At 38.3% G+C, this 19,864-nt stretch overlaps 1 protein-coding gene across 2 annotated transcripts in view; it reads left to right on the forward strand.

Moving 5' to 3' along the window:
* HMCN2 (hemicentin 2) overlaps window positions 1-19,864 on the forward strand; it is a 2,554,053-nt gene that overhangs the window by 2,081,215 nt on the left and 452,974 nt on the right. The window contains exon 71 of one of the 2 annotated variants that reach the window (XM_044058391.1): window positions 8,217-8,387. The exons of the other annotated variant lie outside the window; for it this stretch is intronic. Within the exon in view, the coding sequence (XP_043914326.1) occupies window positions 8,217-8,387 (171 nt within the window). The remainder of the gene's footprint in view (window positions 1-8,216; window positions 8,388-19,864) is intronic. 2 annotated transcript variants of the gene reach the window in all.

A 19,864-nucleotide genomic window follows, 5' to 3' on the forward strand; every position in this document is an offset into this window, starting at 1 on the left:
GGACCACCAAGTGTAGCAAAATCTTTTTAAAAAAATGATTGCAGCGTGATGGCAGAGGCCTCTCTGGCTCCCGTTGTGAATGTACGTTTTTTGTGTTATACTTACCTGTTTTGTCGAGTTGTGGGTCGTTCGTATGGTCTGGTGTGTGTCCAGTGCCAACTATTGTGTTTGTGATGTTCGTCACGTCCTGATGTTTTGGTTTTCCTTGGAGCATGAAGCGGGGCCTTCAGTGCGGGTTGGCGCATCGGTGGCAGAAGCAGATGCAGAGCTTGCCTGCGTGAGTTTTGAGATTGGATTGTGTCTTGTTGGGTTGGAGAATCTGGAATGGAGGTGAGAGGAAGTTATGGATGATGTTTGAAGCTGTGCCGGTGATAGAATGGCTGGTGACTTGAGGATGAGGATGGGATCGTAGTGTGGTCATGGCCATTGGGGCCTGCGGTTGGCTGCAAAAGTACATGTATGGAGTGCTTTTTTAAATTGCTGGTTTCTGTGTGGTGCTGAGTGGAACGTGGGGATGTGGCAGCTGATATTTTTGTGCTTGAAGTTGGACTAAAACTGGAATGTATTGGTGCTGGAGTTGGATTGCAGCGGTTGTAGTTTTGGCACCGTCGCTTGGCTTGTGGTGTTGTTTTTTATGTTTATTTTTTTTTCTTGTTAATTTGTAATATTTTGTTTTTATATGTAATGTTGTTGGTTAATGTTGAGCTTGGAGGAATGAAATTTCGTTCAGCTGCACACTTGTGGGTGCATGCGGTTAAATGATAATAAAGTGAATCTTGAATTTTGCTAAACTTGGTGGTCCAGTTCTTCCAGTTTGCTGTTTTTTGTGTGGTAGATTTTTGCTTAATTTTATATATATATATATATATATATATATATATATATATATATATATTTTTTTTTCAATTGATTGACGAATGACATGGTGGAGACCACATGATCAACAATGTAGTTTGCTGATCAGTGGAAACAACACAAAACAATGTTTTTTGCAGGGGAGTCAAGCTCCGTCTTCACCTACCCCCACACCCCCTGCTAATTATATATTCCAACTCTGAGATCACACTACATTGGGAAAAGGATACTTTCCTGAATCCCCACTGTATTGAGATCTCAGTAGTCAAAATGGTCAACAAACTGCATTCTCATTCATGTGGCCTCAACCACGTAGGTTTTGACAATGTCCTTTGTTGACCATTTGAAACAGATCCATATTTATCTATCAATGTATTTATATATGTGTTTCTAATGAGCTTCAGTAACCACATAGCTTACTATATAAAGCTGTAAGTAAAGTCTGTGTGGATCATTGCTGTACCCTAGTTAAATAAACAAACAACTAAATAAATTAAAACAGCATTTGGATTTTTTTCTCCAAGTGATGCTTTGTTCTTGTAAAATGAATTTTCTATTATATGTTCTGCTAAAAATGAATTCAAAAGTGCTAGTCCAGGCATGGTGTCATGCCGGCAGCCATGGGGGATTTTCTGTTTTCCATCCCTGGCACCTTCCCTGATGACGGATGCGCATGTCTGCAGACATAAAGTCCTGCTATGTGTTCTTCTGTGGGCATGCATGAGTGTACATACCCTTGATGAAGGTTTCCATGCAGGGGATGAATTTTCAAAGACGTGCAGGACCATTGCTACCTGCTGTATACCTGTCTCTCCAGAAGGTGACCACCTCCTTCCTTCCAAGATGGTGAACCAGCCTGGGTCACTCACTCCACCCCTCCCATATTGCTTCCTGTAGCATACAGGTTCTAGATGAACCTGAGCAAATTCTGGCATTTTTAAACTGACTGAGTCCCTGTTCAGTACCACAGCCTAAGTGGTTGATGAGGATTATAAGTTAGCATAATTAATTAATATTAAAAGCATTGTGTACTTAAATATGTAGACCCACCGCTTTGTTAATTTGCCATTTTTATTTGGAAACATTTGATACTTTGAAAAAAGAAATCACAAAATTATTGAAAAGATCTGTTTTCAGTTTTTCTAGTTGCAGCTGATTGTGTTCTGCTGAAGTTTTCTCCTTTGGCAACACTCATGAATTTGTTGCTTAAACCTGATGATCGACTGGGTGTTAATATGCACTTTCCAGTGTACCTTTGTCAGTATCTGAAAGTTAATATGATCTGGACATGGTGCTCTGATTTTAGCAAACAGATTTTACCTTTCTCCTGCTAAATGTACTGAGTTCTTCATAAAATGAGGTCTAGTTATAAGAACATACCTTACTGAATTAATAAATTAAGCCAATACAAAGTTTTTTTATCACTTACTATATGGTGTGTAGTATAGAAAAGACTATAAAAGATATCAAACTACAACTTTTTCTGACCCTTTGATATGACTTTTAAGGATCAGTGCTATGATTTTTATGCTCAGAGGTTGAGTAGTATGTGGACACTGCCCATGTAGAATGTCACTTCAGAAACTTAAGAAAGCAGTTTACTAACACTGTTTTGACATACACTGTCCTGTTGTTTAAATGCTCGTGCCCAAGTGCTAAATCATATGTTTTGAATGGTTTCTGTTACATACTTATATTTACACTTAAGAATTTTCAAAATGCCAGTTATACATATCGGTACCCTACCCTGAGGACCTTTTTCAGACATATAATAACAAAAAATACAAGATTTTCATTGTTCATAACCATAGAATGCTCAAGTAAGCAAACCTCATGGCTCAGTTAAAATATATAGACTGCAGCAAGCATTTATTGATATGATCAGTATATTCCACAGAGGACAGAATATATTGTTTTAGCTGGGGAAAACTTTATGAATTTTCCTGTCACAGATTTAGGTTACACGGAGACACAATAAACACACAGTTTACAAGTAAGCCATAAAGCAGAGGACATAATAAAGTGATTACTGTGACAGAAATTTATGATAAGATTTGGGGTTATGCAACAAATTATTACCTAGGAAATTCAGAGAAATGGACCATAGTCAGGTGAATTGTGTCACTAGTGTATGGAATATTGTCTTAATCCTCTCCTGGTGTGCAACATCCGCAGCTGGTTTTCATTGTTATGAATTTCGATATTGTAAACTTTCATTGTACTGATGTTTTGATGTTGTCATCTCAAAGTTTTAAGTTTTAGTAATCTCTAATTTTGGTACACTGAAGTAGACCCATATCTATATACATATCTATATATCTCTGTCTATATATATCTCTGTCTATATATATATATATATATATATATATATATATATATATATATATATGGGTCTACCTGAGATGGTCGACAGGCCATATGATCGACACTCATTTGGTCGACAAGCAGATTTGCCCCCCCTCCCCAATGTTGTGCGACCCTGGAGTTGATATATATAGTTAGGGGGGGTGTGGGGGGCATAGCCCCCCACATAACATGCTTGTCGACCAAATGAACTGTCGACCAAATGAGTGTCGATCATATGGCCTGTCGACCATGTGATAGGGATCCATATATATATATATATATATATATATATATATATATATATATATATACACATATCTATATATATATATATATATATATATACATACACACACACACACATATATATATATATACACACATATCTATATATATATATATATATATATACATACACACACATATCTCTCTCTATATATATATATACATAGATACACAGTATATTAATGTTTTAGAAATAATCTGGTTCTAAGGGCTCTCTGTCACAAATGCAAAACCCCAGATTACAAATTCCAAATCTCTAAAAAATGAACTTCTGTCCTGGGCTGTAAACATTGCATTCTGGAATTAATTTTCTGAATAGTTGTGCATGTTTGTGAGGGATAATCCCCATTCTTGAAGTAATAGTATCCCGTTCTTGGGATCGTGTTTATTATACTGAGTACGCAGCAGTGAGCCATGCTGTAAGCAGTGGACTGGTTGTTGTCATTATTGTTTTTGTTTCCTGAAATGAAATGAACTATTTATGTAATACAGACTTTTTATTTTATGTGATTTTTTTTCTTGATGCCATTTTCCCATCACGTGTCTGTTTGTGTACATATTTGGCATTTATTGCTTTACATTTTAGTGAAATATGTCAAAGTAATTATCAGCACATCCATTGAGAAGAATTTGGCAAATGTGTAACTGCCTGACAATGCTTTCAGCTGATTAACCTGATACTTATCTCACTTTGTTTGTGTTTTTCGGCTTTTCCCGGTTAGGGCTCGCCACAGCGGAACTCCGGTCCACTAATGATTGGTAGTGGATTTTTACGTACCGGCTTACCAGCCCTGATGCACAACCTTCAACGAAGGCACGCCCCATTCACGTATGCCTCCACACAGAAGACGCTCTAGCTGAGAATCGAACAAGACAATGTCTTGCTATGAGGCGACAACACTACCGCAGCACCACCACCACAGTATGTGATAATAATAATAATGGGAATGGCTACATGTTGTGAAAAAGGCAAGGGCTGGTGCAGTGTACCTGCCTCCTCCCATGAGAGACTTGACTGGAACTATGTTGGCTTTTTCAGCTGATCAGTGCATGTTTGAAGTATAAATAGACTCTTAGTAATTTGGGGAATTATGAAAAATAATTGACTTTTATAACTGGCCTAGTTTTAGTGTAATTCTAGGGAGATGCAATATCTGTCAACATGGGAGGACAGAGTTAGCAAACCACGTTGCTTGGTCAAGGATGGTCTTCAGCCATCCCCTCTAAGTTTTCAAATAGTGGCTAAAACATTGCCATCCCCATAGAACATTTTTAGGCAATGCCAAATTGACAAACCTTCCAAAATAGCAAAATTTACCCAAGGAAATCTAAAAGTGTTGATGCCTAATGCCAGGAGTCCAAACAAGAATCTCTACTCCATCCAAATTCTCCTCACGTTGGAGAATGCAGACATCAGTGTAGTTACTGAGACATGGTTTAAAGCCAGAGAGAGTACCCTGGCAGTGCAAAGTTTTAGTGGCTTCCACACATTTAGATCAGTACCTGCACAGACAGTGACTAAAGATGGAGATGTCTCAGTCTACTTCAGTAACAAGTATACCTCTAGGTTGTTAAACAGTATGATGCACTGCTGTTCTTCCACATTCAGATTACCATAGACTAAGTCCCATACCATGTCTTAGCAAGCTAGAGGACAAATGTCCCATGAAACCCATAGCTCATACTTAGGCCTACTGGAGAGACTCACCATTCAACCAAATTCCATACTCATGGGTTGCATTAATTATCCACTTATAAACTGAGAATCCTATATGACCCCCAAATTTGCAAGCATTTGGTACTCACAAATATGGAAGAACACTGTGCCCCCCCCCCCCTCCCCCGTGTCATGTCCTCTCTGGCAATGTCCAAGGCATACTACCTTTTATTAAGTAATAACCTGTCAAAATTTCAAGCTCCTTCAAACCCAGGTAAGCTATACCTATGCAAATTATTCACAGAACCATGTCAGTGATTGCACAAAAGATGCTTTGCCTACCAGAAGAAAGCTCAAAACTAACTTAAAAACCAAACCACGCTAAAAGAATCCAAAATCAAACAGTTGTACAACAAATGAAAAAAGGCATAGCTAAAATTAAGAAATATAACATCAAAAAAGATAAAAAAATTCTATCATCAAAATGAATAGACTACTAAGAGTATTGATTAAGTCAAACAAAGCAAACTTTGAGGTAAAGATAGCATCTCAGGCCTTCTTTAGCTATGTCTAAAACCTCAAAGGTATCACAGAACAGTGTGTTGAACTGTTGGTAAATAGAGCCACATTCACAGAACCTGGAGATACAACAAATCTTCTGATTGACAAATTAATTTCCAACTTTATCCCCCTCTCACCATACCCTCGCATATGATGTTACATAATCCCTCCAGCTATCCCTAGGGAGCAGGCCTTAGATGTGCTTTGAAGTGCCCAGATAATATTCCAGGGTTCCTCCTAAATAGCTTGAAATATAACCTGTCGCGGCAACTGGCTTCACTATTCAAATATTGCTGACACACTGGCTTTGTGCCACATGAATGAAAGACTGCAGTGGTCATCCCTCTGCCCAAGGGCAGACCATCAGTGGATCCTGGGAACTATGGACCCAGTAGTCTGACTAGTCTCATATGCAGTGTCATGGAAAGATGGCAAGTAAAATCTTCAGACACAGGACCCAACCCAGTTTGGTTTTGTCAAAGGCAGGTCATGCCTAATGAAACTGGTGGGCTTCTTTGAGAAGGTCACCAAGACAGTGGATGGGGCAAAACAGTGCACACTGAATATCTTGACCAAGCTAAGGCATTCGATACAACACCCACTCAGGCAGTTAGGCATAAACCCCTATGTAACTCACTGGCAAGTCTACTGGCTTGCTGCCAAGACCCAGCAAGCTAGGATTTGACAGACCACCTCCACAAAGAGGCTGGTCTCCAGTGGAGTCCCCCAACACCATTATCAAGGGCCCCTGGCTTACCAGATTTGCAGCTGATTACAACCTAGGAGCAGTCATAGAAACCACCCAAGATACTAACATCTTACAGGAAGGTCTAACATGGACAAATTTCTGGTGCCAAAGCCACAGCGTAAAACACAGTGCCAATAAATGCATTATAGTACCTTTGGGGAAGTTGGCCACCTAGGGGAACTACCTCACTGATAAAACTTCTCTAAAGGTAGACACAGTAGTCAAGGATTTTGGAGTTCATGTTAGTAGTAACCTGGCTTTTGACCAACATGCATCTAAGGTTGTAAGAAAATCATTCTATGTCACTCAACTTATAAGTAAGGGCATGGCTTCTAGATCCATGAAAGTCATCATGCCACTGTACTCAGCCCTTATCAGACTCAACAGGTAGTATAACATCCCCTTCAGTATGTACCTGACCAGCCACATGCAACAAATAGAATGTCCACAGAGGTTCCTCACAAAATGAATACAGGGAAGGGAGAGGATTGCATAATGGTTAAGGTCTTTACCTCACATATACAAGGTACAGGGTTAGATTCTGACCTCTGATTGTTGGCTAGGCTTGAAATAGTCTGCAAACTTATAGCCTAGTTTATACGTATGAACACATGAGAATAAACGCATTGTCCTATGCAGACTGCATCAAAGTCCTATCTCTATACCCTGTTTCATAAAGACTACTAAGAGATGGCTTATGCCTGGCATACAAGCATCCTCAGATCCTGCTCTTATGGATCTTTTGCATATCCACAAATTGAACAGCATCAGAATTACTAGATGTAAGGATTTAAACTTTGCTTGTGGCTTAAATAGAATGTGTTGGAAGGACAGGTATGATCTCAGGCAATCCCAGTTCTCTGGAATAGCCTTCCCATCCATGTGAAGCAGAGCCCTTCCCTAACCCTATTCATGTGCAACCTTGACCAGTAGATGGGAAATTGCAAATTCACCCAAGGTCTGACACCTATCTGTCTGATGGATAGAGGCAGCCGTTAAACCCTAATTAACATATGCCCCTTAAAATAACCTCTGAGGCACAATAACTTATGGGTCACATTTGTGTTGCATGGCTAGGCTTATTAAGGCCACAGTGGTCATTAGTCTAGTATACTCCTATGAACCTATGAAAGCATAAAATCAGTGGATAAAAAAATTCTCAATTTTCTTGCAAACATTTTTGTATGATTACTTTCTGAAACATATGTAAGACACTGCAGATACATGAGGCATTGCACAGTTTCTCGTAATTATTATTTTCAGATTTAGCCCTGTAAGAACTGTGTTCCTGTTGCAGTGACCAGCCAACATTTTTAGTAAGATCCATTGTACTTAGTCTCTTCCTGCTTGTATCACCTTCCCAGATATCACAATATTGGTCACCAGCAATGTCAGTTAAAAGGGAAATGAACCATGAGTCAAGAAGATAAACTGTATGACATGCTTGGGGTATTATGGGTAATAACTGCTGTACAGTTATCTTTAGACTCCTATACATTGAATAATTATCCGGACACTGGCCCCCAGCAGTGGCTGAAGGACATACTTACCCATATTCAATTAGAGAATGTGGAGGAAGGTAAGTCTGGGAGAATTCTCTACAAAGGGATGAAAGTTTTCTAACTGAATGCCCAAAACCAAGAGAAGCCACAAATGTTGTGTGTTAGCAGTAAACTAATTCTGGAACTAAAACTGGTAGCCTGCATAAAAAATAGTGAATTTTACAGGGCTCAGTATTTTAAATTTGAAGTTTATTTATTGCAGTTCATGGTGGCTTTTCTGACTGGCTGGAGTGGGGACCTTGTAGTGTTTCATGTGGCCAAGGAGTTCAAGAACGAATCCGTCTCTGTAACAACCCTGTTCCTATGAATGGAGGTCAGTCCTGCAAGGGTCAAGATGTGGAATCAAGGACATGTGAAGCAAAACCATGTCCAGGTATTATGTTCTCCTTAATTAATATGTGACACAGTCATTAATTTTATAAATTAATACATTTGATTAATGTGCATTTGTAAACATTTTACACTATAATAACTAGTTTGTATCCATGCTTTGTAGACTTGGAAAGGTTCAGAGGCATATTGCTCAGATTACAAACTAAGTAACATAGTACCTTCTATAATAAGAGTAAAACTGTAACTGAAAAGCTGTCTACCAGGTGCACCACTGGAATGCTGCATTTAGCCAACTTAAGTCAAATTCAGACCACAGCAAGGATATAGAATCCAGCTTCTTCTTAACATTTGTAAATTCCTTACTGAAATCAACAGCTGCAAACATTTTTTTGTCATATTGTAACTGTATGGTAAGCAGTGATTGAAAAAGAACGCTCCTAACAGAATCCTTATGAATAATTAGTCAGTGAGCTCCACACATTGTACTGAGAAACAAGGCAGCTTGTCACAGGCTTCCGCTTTCCTCACTGCATAACAGTAACAACAGGCTGGGTCATGGGGTGTATATCAGCTTAGTGTAAGACTGTGTAAGGAAATATAATGCAAAATGGCATAAAAACAGAAACAGACATTCTACTGCAGATCACCGCAGCTGTACGCAGCTGCCAAAGCAGTGTTAGTGTTTGCCATGCTCTAACTGAGCCTCCTGGTTGCCAGATGTGCACCTTAGCATAGCTTTGATTTCACACAAACTATACATGGAGAAAAATCGGCCCAGGTAGCTCACATGGAATAGCAGGCTGAGCAGTTCTCAGGTGTTCCTGAATTATTGCTGGGTATTATATCAGTGCTTTAACTCAAATCCTGCATGTAGCTAACATCATGAGAATCCTATTCTATGTTTGCAACAATTGCATAGCAATAAACGGTCACATATTGAAGAGGAAAAAGGGAAAGGCGATACCCGAATAAAATAAGACTATCTAAGCAAAGTTAAGCACAGTCACAATGACAGTACCTACCAGGACAACAGAGATAACACTCTGTATGATTAGTCAGTCTCCTTTAATAATAGTGTCATTAGAAAACCGTAGAAGAGGAGAGGCTGAAGGTTTGAAGCTTGTTATAAGTAAATTCTTAATGGTGTACATATTTTGACTGAATTTAGTGATTGGTTTTGTACTTAAAAATGATGTGTTAATCCTCCAAATAAGAGAAGATCGTGGCTCTAAGTCTGCAAGTAGTATAACAATGTGTGCATAACAAAAGGCTAAGTTACAGTCAAGTATATATTATGATTCACAATTTAAGTACCAAAACAGTCCTTGGTTTTGCAGTTCAGTTCCTGACTGGGGTGCCTTCTGTGAGGAGTTTGATGTCCCCCGTATATCTGTATGGAGTTTTTCTGGCATTTATCAATAGTAAAGTAATCACCTTCTAAGATGCCTATAGGTTTGTATGGTGTGTGTGTGTTTGTGTGTGTGTGTGTGTGTGTGTGTGTGTGTGTGTGTGTGTGTGTGTGTGTGTGTTTGTGTGTGTGTACACGCGCGCATGAGTACATTTGTCTTTAACTATATATGCATGTCAGTCTGTTTCCCTTATGATATACTTTAAACCTGAGTACATTAAAGTGGTACAAGAAAAGAATGATGATGCTTTGTGACCTTGCTGTGTTTTTAACTGTGTTCATTGACCCGAGTTAGAACTCTAATCTTAGCCTAGATATATTTTGTGCAGGTATTAACAGGATTCTGATTGTGCCCTCCTACGGCATCACCCTCTTCCTTTTTATCATGCTACACTGATTGTAGATGATTATAGATGACACAGCATGTGTGTGATCCCAGTCACATATGATGAAGGTATGTCTGAGTGTTTCAGCAGCTTCAGGTCAGGTGATTAAGATCATTAAAATGACAAAAAAATTGTTGTAATGCTCACAAGGTCCTAATTTATACATATATGCAAGACCTTAAGCCCCAACATCTGCACCAGTTGCCTGAGAAAACCTTCAGTCTGTGAACAAGGCATGACTCCATTTCCTGCACCCATCTGGTACATTCATTTCATAGAGGCTACAGCCAGGTATCTCTTGGCTAGGAGAAAGCCCTACAGCTCATTCATTCCAACCTGGGAAGGCATATTAGCCCATCCATTCCCTATTGGCAAAGGTTGGGTCATAGGCAATGCATCAGCTAGCCGGTCCCTTGGAATTGTTTAACCTAGGCTGCCTGTACACTCACTGTGGCTGTCAGATCATGGGAATGGGTGAACATGTGCCAACATACTTTCCATTAACCTCCTCAGCAGGGAATCCCTAGTTAATGTAGCTTAAGTGAGCATGGCCACTACATCTAATTGATACACCAGGATACCACAATGTATCACTCATCTTTTAGGGCATAGCAGCTTCCCTCCTCCTTGAAGATGATCAAGTTAACATCAGCTGCTCAAGCTCATCCTCCCCACCTTCTTGCCTGGTCCGTTAGATGCCTGGGCTGATGATCAAACTTGTCTCATCTGGTCTGTTGTTAGGGCTTCTTCTCTACTCCGTGGCACTGACATAGTGCGTTAATTAGTCGTGTACTTAATTTTAGGTTCGACTTGGCACAGTTTGTCTTATTATATCTATCTACTGATATATTTATATATCTATATATATATATATATATATATATATATATATATATATATATATATATATATATATATATACACACGCACACAAACACACTGCAAATAAATATATATATATTATATATATATACATATACACACACACACACACATATATATATTTTTTTAATATATAGATAGATTTAGATATAGATATGGATGTATATCCATTTTTCAAAAATTCACTGTATCAAAAGACAACTGATTGAACACAGCTTGTCGATCAGAAGCCTATTGAAAATAAAACAAAACAAAAAAAATACATTGTTTCTCACAGCCCCTGCTAATTATATATGCTAAGTCAGATATCAGACTACAGTGGAGTAAGGGCAAATTTCCCAATCTGCACTGTATCAAGATCTTGCACAAAACAAAAGTCAATATGTTCGATCAGTGTGCCAGCTTTTTTAATATTCGACAATTGAAATGTTTGACCAGATGTCAGTAACCCATAAATACACACACACATGCACGCACACACATGTAGTGATTATAATGTCTGTTATGGACTTATTTTATTTTTATTTCTTTGTTAACTGTGGCAGTAGTCTGGTCTATAAAGGATCTGTTTCATCCAGAGCACAGGTTAGGCTACAAAGATGAAGTAATAGAATAATTAGTAAAGCATACTGTTAACATATATATAAATATTTGTTTATAGAGAGCATATTGGAATGCTATATATATAGCGACTGATTCCAAAAGACTTGTTCTCAGGGTTGGTGACTGCTCCAATGTAAGCCTAAGAGCAGATCTTTTAAAGTTTTTCTTATTGTTTTTAAAAATCCTATAACATTCTTATCTTTTGCCATATACCCAAGTCTTGGCTGAAAAAGATCACCTTTGTCAACTCTTTTTGTTTAGTTATCTGATGGATGAAAGAATAAATAAATAGATATATTAAAACTGTGAACTTTAACACCAAAAATATCAGTGCCTAGTTAAGTATACGCGCTCAGGAAATGATTCTGCCATCAATGGAAACTAGATGTCTAACTGGAGGGATGCAGTTTTCTGCAAGGAAGTGGGATACATCTGTCGGACACAATACCCTCAATGAGAAATATAAAGGCTATTTAACTCAGTAACAGATCTGATCTGTGCAATGTCACACCTTCTAGCAGCCCACATACATCTTTTCATCCTAGACTGTTTTAATAAAATAATAATAAAAAAAAGCCAAACAAATGTAAATATTTGTGAAAAAATAATTGCTATCAAAAAGGCATAAACTGCACTATCATCAGAAGTTCTTCTTTACAGTGATAACAGTGCATTCACACTCTTTACATCAGTGCTGTGATATATCATAGTGCATGCAAACGCAGATTTATTTTACTTTCCTCTAAAGTTTTCACAAACAACTTTTCATATTTTGGATAATATACAACCTAGACATATCGTGTCTGATTACGTTTCCTCAGTTAGACTTCTGTTTTACACAACAGCAAGGAATTCATTTCTGAGTCATTATTTATTGATATTGTATATTCATAAAAATATGAAAAAATGTATGTATTTCTATAATTAATATACATATCATTGAATATCTCTCAAGATATACAGCAGTACAAATATCAGTAGCGGAAGTTTCACCAGATGTCCTGCAATAGTTTGTAATTTGCTTGTTTTGGGAAATTTGTTTTTGAAAAATGTATGTGCATAATCTCATAGATATGAGCAAACACCTAGCAATGTCTCATTTATTATGATATATATATTGTATATGGATAGTAGTTATATATATTTTGTCTCCCTACATGACATATCACACTATCCAGCTCTATAACATAAACTTATTTGTTTTATGAAAATATGAACAGAAAGTGACAGTGATTTAATTTCTCCATGGCATGGCACACTATATGAATAATTTTAGTGCTGTTTTATTAAATTTTTCCCTTTCCTATATTGCCCATTAATAGATTCATATGTTCATCTGGTAAGTCACTTAGTTAAGGAAGATATCTCCCAGAAATGTTAAGACACCATAAGGAATTATATGTGTTAATGTTAAAAATAAGCACAGAAAAGGTGCTATAGGAATGAATGAGTTGGTTGACCAGTAAGGGTAACAAGAAAGGCAGTGACAGAATGCTGCAGGGAAAAATATCTGCTGGTCCTCTCAGTACAAACAGTAACCATAAAGGGGCTTTAAACTGCAATATTTCAAAAGCATATAAAGCAGAGAATATCAGCATGAAAATTACTCAAAAAAGAAGAAAAAAATGTACTGAGTAAGAAAGGAAAAAGGTCCTCAGTAAAGAAGGTCATGTGGGACAGTGCTTTCATCTTAAAAAAATCCAGTAATAAACTATGGAAAAAAGCAAAAACTGGAATGGTTCTTTCATTGTTATTTCATCAAGGTCCTGGGGAATTTATGCATTTGTACAAGTCTATTGTGGATTTATTTTTCCATTCGTGAATCTCTTGGTGTACTACAGTTGTTTTATCTGAACACGGATGATTATCTCAATCTGCCAGGTACTGCTTTATATTGTGCCTTGATTTAATCCCTATTTACAACCACAAACTATTTGGTTTACTGTGGCTTCATTCGGATGGGACTCTGTGGCGGTTATGGTTTATGTATGATCTTAATATTCGTTACTTTTTGGATTACGCAGTGACCTAACAGGGATAAGCCGAGCAGTTCACAGGCTGGACTATTTTTGGTCAGTTATGTCTGTACTTTTTAAACAGATTCGTTTTCTAAACAAAGATCGTTTTTTCAGCATTTTTTCACCAACTGTGAGTTTTTTTTTCTCCTGGGGCACAGTTAAATGATTCATCACCTGAACTCTGAACTGATATCATCGGGTTTTGGATTTTTTGATCATCTGTTTTGAATGTGCTACTTTTGTGTGTTATATGTGTTTAATATATTGTTTAAATTTGGATACTTTTTTGTACTGCATTAGATAATATTCTAGTATGACATTTCGGACACCATGTTTGTTAACATGACGATCATTTAGATAACATGGTTTTAGAGCTAATGGGTATGAGTACTGTTCAATCGAACCTTTGTGGACCAGTCTAACAGTCATTTAAACATTGTTAGCTAGTATAATTATACTTTTAATAGCGTTAATTCACCAGTGAACTTTTTTCAAATAACGATGAACTATATGAATAATTCATGTGTATTATTGACCTGTTCTGAGGTGGAATATACGGACTGTTATTCCAAGTTGGAATATACATTTTTGGATTCCGTTTTTTCAAAGACAGTTTTCCCTATTGAATATGGTTCATGCTTAACAAGCTTTTGGTCAGTGTAGGGATATATATACCATACTGATTATACTTTAGTTATTCTGTATGTTGGGTTCTGTACAGCAGTAGGCTTTACTAACCGCATAATATTTTTGTCTGTTTATTTTGGCATATTGTTTAGGACATTCACATCGGGCTAATATTACAATAAGTTATAAGCCCTAAGTCTTTTTGAGTAATATATAACTATATAGGGCTTTTGGAACATTACTCTTGCACTTATTGTAAGGATTTCATTCCACATATTTGGCACCTATATACCCAAGTTGGATTTAGTTCCAGGAACCCAATCAACATATATTACCTATATTTCTACCCCTTTTGTGAACTTGGTGGATACCTTTGTTGGCAAGTTTTGTACCTTTTATCACAGTAGTGATTTATAATTGTTGGAATACGCATTGCCCTGGTGCAGCTTTTATATTGTTTTTATATTACATTTAGTTTGGCTTCTGCTCAGGGCTTAGCATGGCCTGTTGATTTTCATCCTTTACTATCTACAGTAACTACCAAATAATTTCAGGAGGTGGACATAGCACTGCTTGATTAAATGTGGAATAAGAACAATATATGCAGGGGCTATTATAGTCCACTTTGACTGTTGCCTTATATTTAAGGCCTTACTGTTGACATTCATTGGGCCTTACCAAGGGTTAATATTGCTCCCATATTTTTGAGTATCTATAGACAATTTTGGGTGCTTAACACTGCTAACTATGCCCTTTTGAATTATAGATGGAATAATCGTAATCACTGCAGGAGCCACTACATGTTGTTTGGATTTTTTGATCTATTGTGGACAACTGGATATATATGAATATCTGTTGGGCTTTAGCAGGGGTTAATATTGCTCCCATATTCTAGAATATATATATATATATATATATATATATATATATATATATATATATATATATATATATATATATATATATATATATATATATATATATATATATATATATATATATATATATATATATATATACAGTTTTTGGGTGCTTAACACTACTAACAACGCCATTTTTTGTGACCATCACTATATACCATATTCCTGATTGCCCATAATAGTGTACTTTATTACCAATTGGATTGCCATTTAGCTGATCAAGGGCAATATCTTATACCAACAATACTTTCTAATAAAAATATAATTTAGACATATTGACCAAGAATGGATTTATCCAGTTTACTCAAAGGGCTTCACTCAGACAGGGATGATCTAGCAATTTTTGGTTTAAATAACACACTGAATATCTCCAATGGGACCATGCACTCCAACAGTTTGTGAAATATAATTTCACAAACTCAGTAAGAGTATGAGGGCCCTACGGGTCAATATTTGGCATGCCAAGTTATTTAAGGCTTACATTACCAAGGACATTTCCCCCAGGGGCTTCAGGGTGTGAATTCAACCATTAGTCCCAGAGGCTAACCCCACCCTTTTACAACAATGGGCAGAAGTACAACATAAGGCATCTATGGAGCTTGTCAGAACATTAGCTTTATACTATGACAGAACCATAGACAAGAATATTTCTGAGATCACAACCATGTGTAATGACATCACCCAATTTGAAAGTGATGGATGTAGTCAATGTCTGAGGAAATTGAGCGCCAGGATCTCTTATTGTTGGAGCAGCAATTAAAGGAGAAAAAGACTAGAAAGTTCCACAGGGATGTCTCAGATCATGAGGCAGGTCACCCATCCATAGGGATGTCTCAGATCATGAGGCAGGTCACCCATATGCAAACGGCAAACATGTTAGAATTGAACCCTCCAACAAGAAAGTTACCAAAAGAAAGAGGCCATGATCAATTCTTAAAAAAATCTACGGCCTCCAGTGGCGAGGGATCAGGGGAAGAATCTTCCTCTGGTTTGGAGTCCTATGCACAGAATGTCACAGATTCACCTACAGCCAAAAAAAGTAATATGACTGCCCCTTTAGGGTCAAATCAAAGCGGAGGGCAGGAAACACAGGGCCAGAAAGCATGGAACAACTACTCAGGTTAATGGTAAAGAAGCTAGTTACGAAAATAAAATTGCCAAAGATTCCAAAGACAACCACAAGACATTCTCTATAGTTATGTCAAGAATCTAAATGGCAATGCTCAGATCTGCTCTGAGTTACAACAGAATGGCATTAAATATACTGATCCCAAGGATATTGCCAGTATCCTGGCAGATCGATTTAGTGCCAACTTCACCCCACTCTCACCCCCTAAAGGGCCCATCTCAGTACCAAAAGATTGCCAAATTCCGATAATCACGGCCACACAGGTAGAAACCACACTCTCCAAAGCTAAGAATACAGCATCCATGGGACCAGATGATAATCACGGCCACACAAGTAGAAACCACACTCTCCAAAACTAAGAATACAGCATCCATGGGACCAGATGACATCCCAGGCTGTGTACTACATGAACTACAAAATGAACTGGCACCTCACCTAAGTGTCATGTTTAATCATAGCCTCACCTGAGGCTTCGTGCCCACTGAGTGGTGCACAGCTACAGTTATCCCACTCCACAAGGGAGGATCCACCTTGGATCCTGGGGACTACCGTCCCATCAGTCTGACAAGCCTGATTTGCAAGGGCATGGAACGCATTATCATGGAACTTATAAACAAAGACATTGGCAACCTTCAAACACTGGACCCCACCCAGTTTGGGTTTGTGAAGGGCCGATCTTGTCTCCTGAATCTGATTGACTTCTTCAAATCAGTCTCCAGAGCTGTGGATGAGGGTAAGGTAGTCCACACAATCTATCTGGACCTCGCCAAGGCCTTTAACACCATCCCCCACTCTGGAATCATAGATAAACTTACTAAGCTGGGCATAAATCCCTACATCACTCAATGGGTTGCTAACTGGCTTACTGACAGAACCCAGACAGTAAAAGTACCCGACTCCAAATCCAGCTCCAGACAAGTGACAAGTGGAGTACCTCAGGGTTCAGTCCTGGGACCACTCTTGTTTGGCATCTACTTCTCTGAAGTACAGGCCAACACTAAGGGACTCTGGCTAACAAAGTTTGCAGATGACTGCAAACTGGGAGCCATTATTGAATCCCCAAATGATGTGGATATTCTACAAAAGGGCCTTACAGAAACAGATGCCTGGTGCCAGAGCCATGGGCTCAAGCTTAATGCCAAGAAATGTATAGTTATTCCCTTTGGAAAAAACATGTACCCATGAATTACCACACAGGTGGCAGGACACTAAACATCGAAAGTGTGATGAGAGACTTAGGGACACAGGTGGACAGTGGTCTCACTTTCGATAACCACATTGCCACAACAGTCAGGAAATCCTTCTATGTGGCACACCTCATCACTAAGGGCTTTTCATCCAGAAAAAAGGAGGTCATTGTCCCACTGTACTCATCCCTCATTAGACCCATTATAGAGTATAATGCCCCATTTGGTATGTACCTCACAAGACATCTGCAACAGCTGGAAAGGCCACAGAAATACCTCACTAAAAGAATCACAGTCCTAAACCAGATGCCATATACTGACCATCTAAAAAAACTCCAGCTATACTCTGTGGCATATCGTCTACTCAGAGGTGATCTCTGCTTAAAATAGAAGGCCATGTCAAATCCTGAGCTGTTGGACATGCTCCACTTAAAGAAATCCCAATCCCTCAGAGCCACACGCCCCAGGGATCTAAACCTTGTCATCACAATGAACAAAACATGCTGGAGGGATAGGTTCCTGACCCAGAGACTCCCCATACTCTGGAATAGACTGCCCATACATATCAAGCAGAGCGCCTCATTGGCCCTCTTCAAAAGGAACCTTGATGATTGGATGGGAGATAGGAAATTCACCCCGGGGATCATGTCAGTCACCCTGCTAGACAGGGGCCTGGAGAAGTAAATATTGTGGGAAGAAATATCCAGGGAATTGTTATGGCTAGGCTTGCATAGGCCCTAGGGCCAATAGCCTAGTACCAACCTATGAACCTAGTATTGAATAATGTAGTACATATTTCCTCTGTTGATCTTTCACCCTCTCATGTCAAACTACTAAATAAAGGACTGAATTTTATACCTGGGTTCTTTGTGCCTGAAGATACCTTTGCACAGGATGTATCATCCTTTTGTAGATGTCTTAACTTGAAACTCTTTTTCCATACAGCATCTGACTCACAACCACAGTCTGGATTTAAATATCACAAGTCTAGCTTTAATCCACCCATACATCCCACTGTTCTCATGTTCCAAAATTCAATCCTCAAAGATCTACACTTTAATTCTATGGAACATCAGATAAAATCTGATAATCTATCTAAGCATGAGCTGGACATGGTCCAGGAATTGAGCAAGAATCAAGAAATAGTCATTTTGCCAGCATTCAAAGGTGGTGCCATTGTGATACAAAACATGACACAATACAAAGAGGAAACCATGCGACAAAACATGACACAATACAAAGAGGAAACCATGCGACAACTCTTGAACAAACGGTACTATAAACATATGGTATGTGATCCTGCCAGTGGTTTTAAGAAACAGATCGATGGTTTCCTTCATCTTGCCAGGGAAGAGGGCATTATTAAAGATGATATATTACATCACCTAATGGTTAGGGATCCCTTTAGTCAGTACATCTATTTTTTACCTAAAATTCACAAAAATATGCAAAATCCACCAGGGAGACCAATCATTTATGGTAGAGGCTCCATCACGGAACCCCTCTCCCAATTTTTGACACTACACCTCAAGCTCTTACTTACAAATGTAAGAGCCAGACTACAAGATACCACCGAATTCTTGAGGATCATTTCAGACATGCAGTTGGAGGCTGGGTGGCTTATGTGTACTTTGGATGTTTCTGCATTGTACACTAGTATCCCTCATTGGGCAGGCTCGGACGCTCTTGAGTATTGGCTATCAAAGACCAAACTATATCCGCCGGGTTTTAATACATTTCTGGTTTGCCTAACAGAACATATTTTGACCAAGAATGTGTTTTACTTTCAGGAATCATGTTATCTACAGTTGAACGGTACTGCCATGGGAGCCTCCTTTGCCCCATATATGCCGATCTCTTCATGGCCTGTATCGAAGAACAACTCATTTATGATCAAGCCCATAACATCTGTTTGGAAGAGATTGACATATGGTTGGTATGGAGATCTGATAGTATTTACCTTCAGGAATTTGTTGAATACCTCAATCATACCAAGTGGGGGGGATTGAGTTTATGGTCTCTCTTGATACCAATAATATTACATTTCTTGATGTAATGGTAACACGAAATACTGACCATACCCTTTCTACTGAAGTTTATAGAAAACATCCCCAATTCAACTCCTTACTCCATGCCACCAGTTTTCATCCATCTCACATATGCAGAAACATTCCAAAGTCACCATTTCTAACAATCAGAAGGATATGTTCAGGTGACAATACCCATCACATATATAAGAAAGATCTTCTTGAGAGATTCCAGCAGAGAGGCTATAAAACAGGGGATATATATCGAGCCAAACATTGGGCATATGAACATGACAGGTCTGTGTTATTACAATACAAGGACAAATTGGC

Source organism: Protopterus annectens, chromosome 16.part0 (genome assembly GCF_019279795.1).
Source record: "Protopterus annectens isolate FY-2018-M chromosome 16.part0, PAN1.0, whole genome shotgun sequence".
Lineage (NCBI taxonomy): Eukaryota > Metazoa > Chordata > Ceratodontiformes > Protopteridae > Protopterus > Protopterus annectens.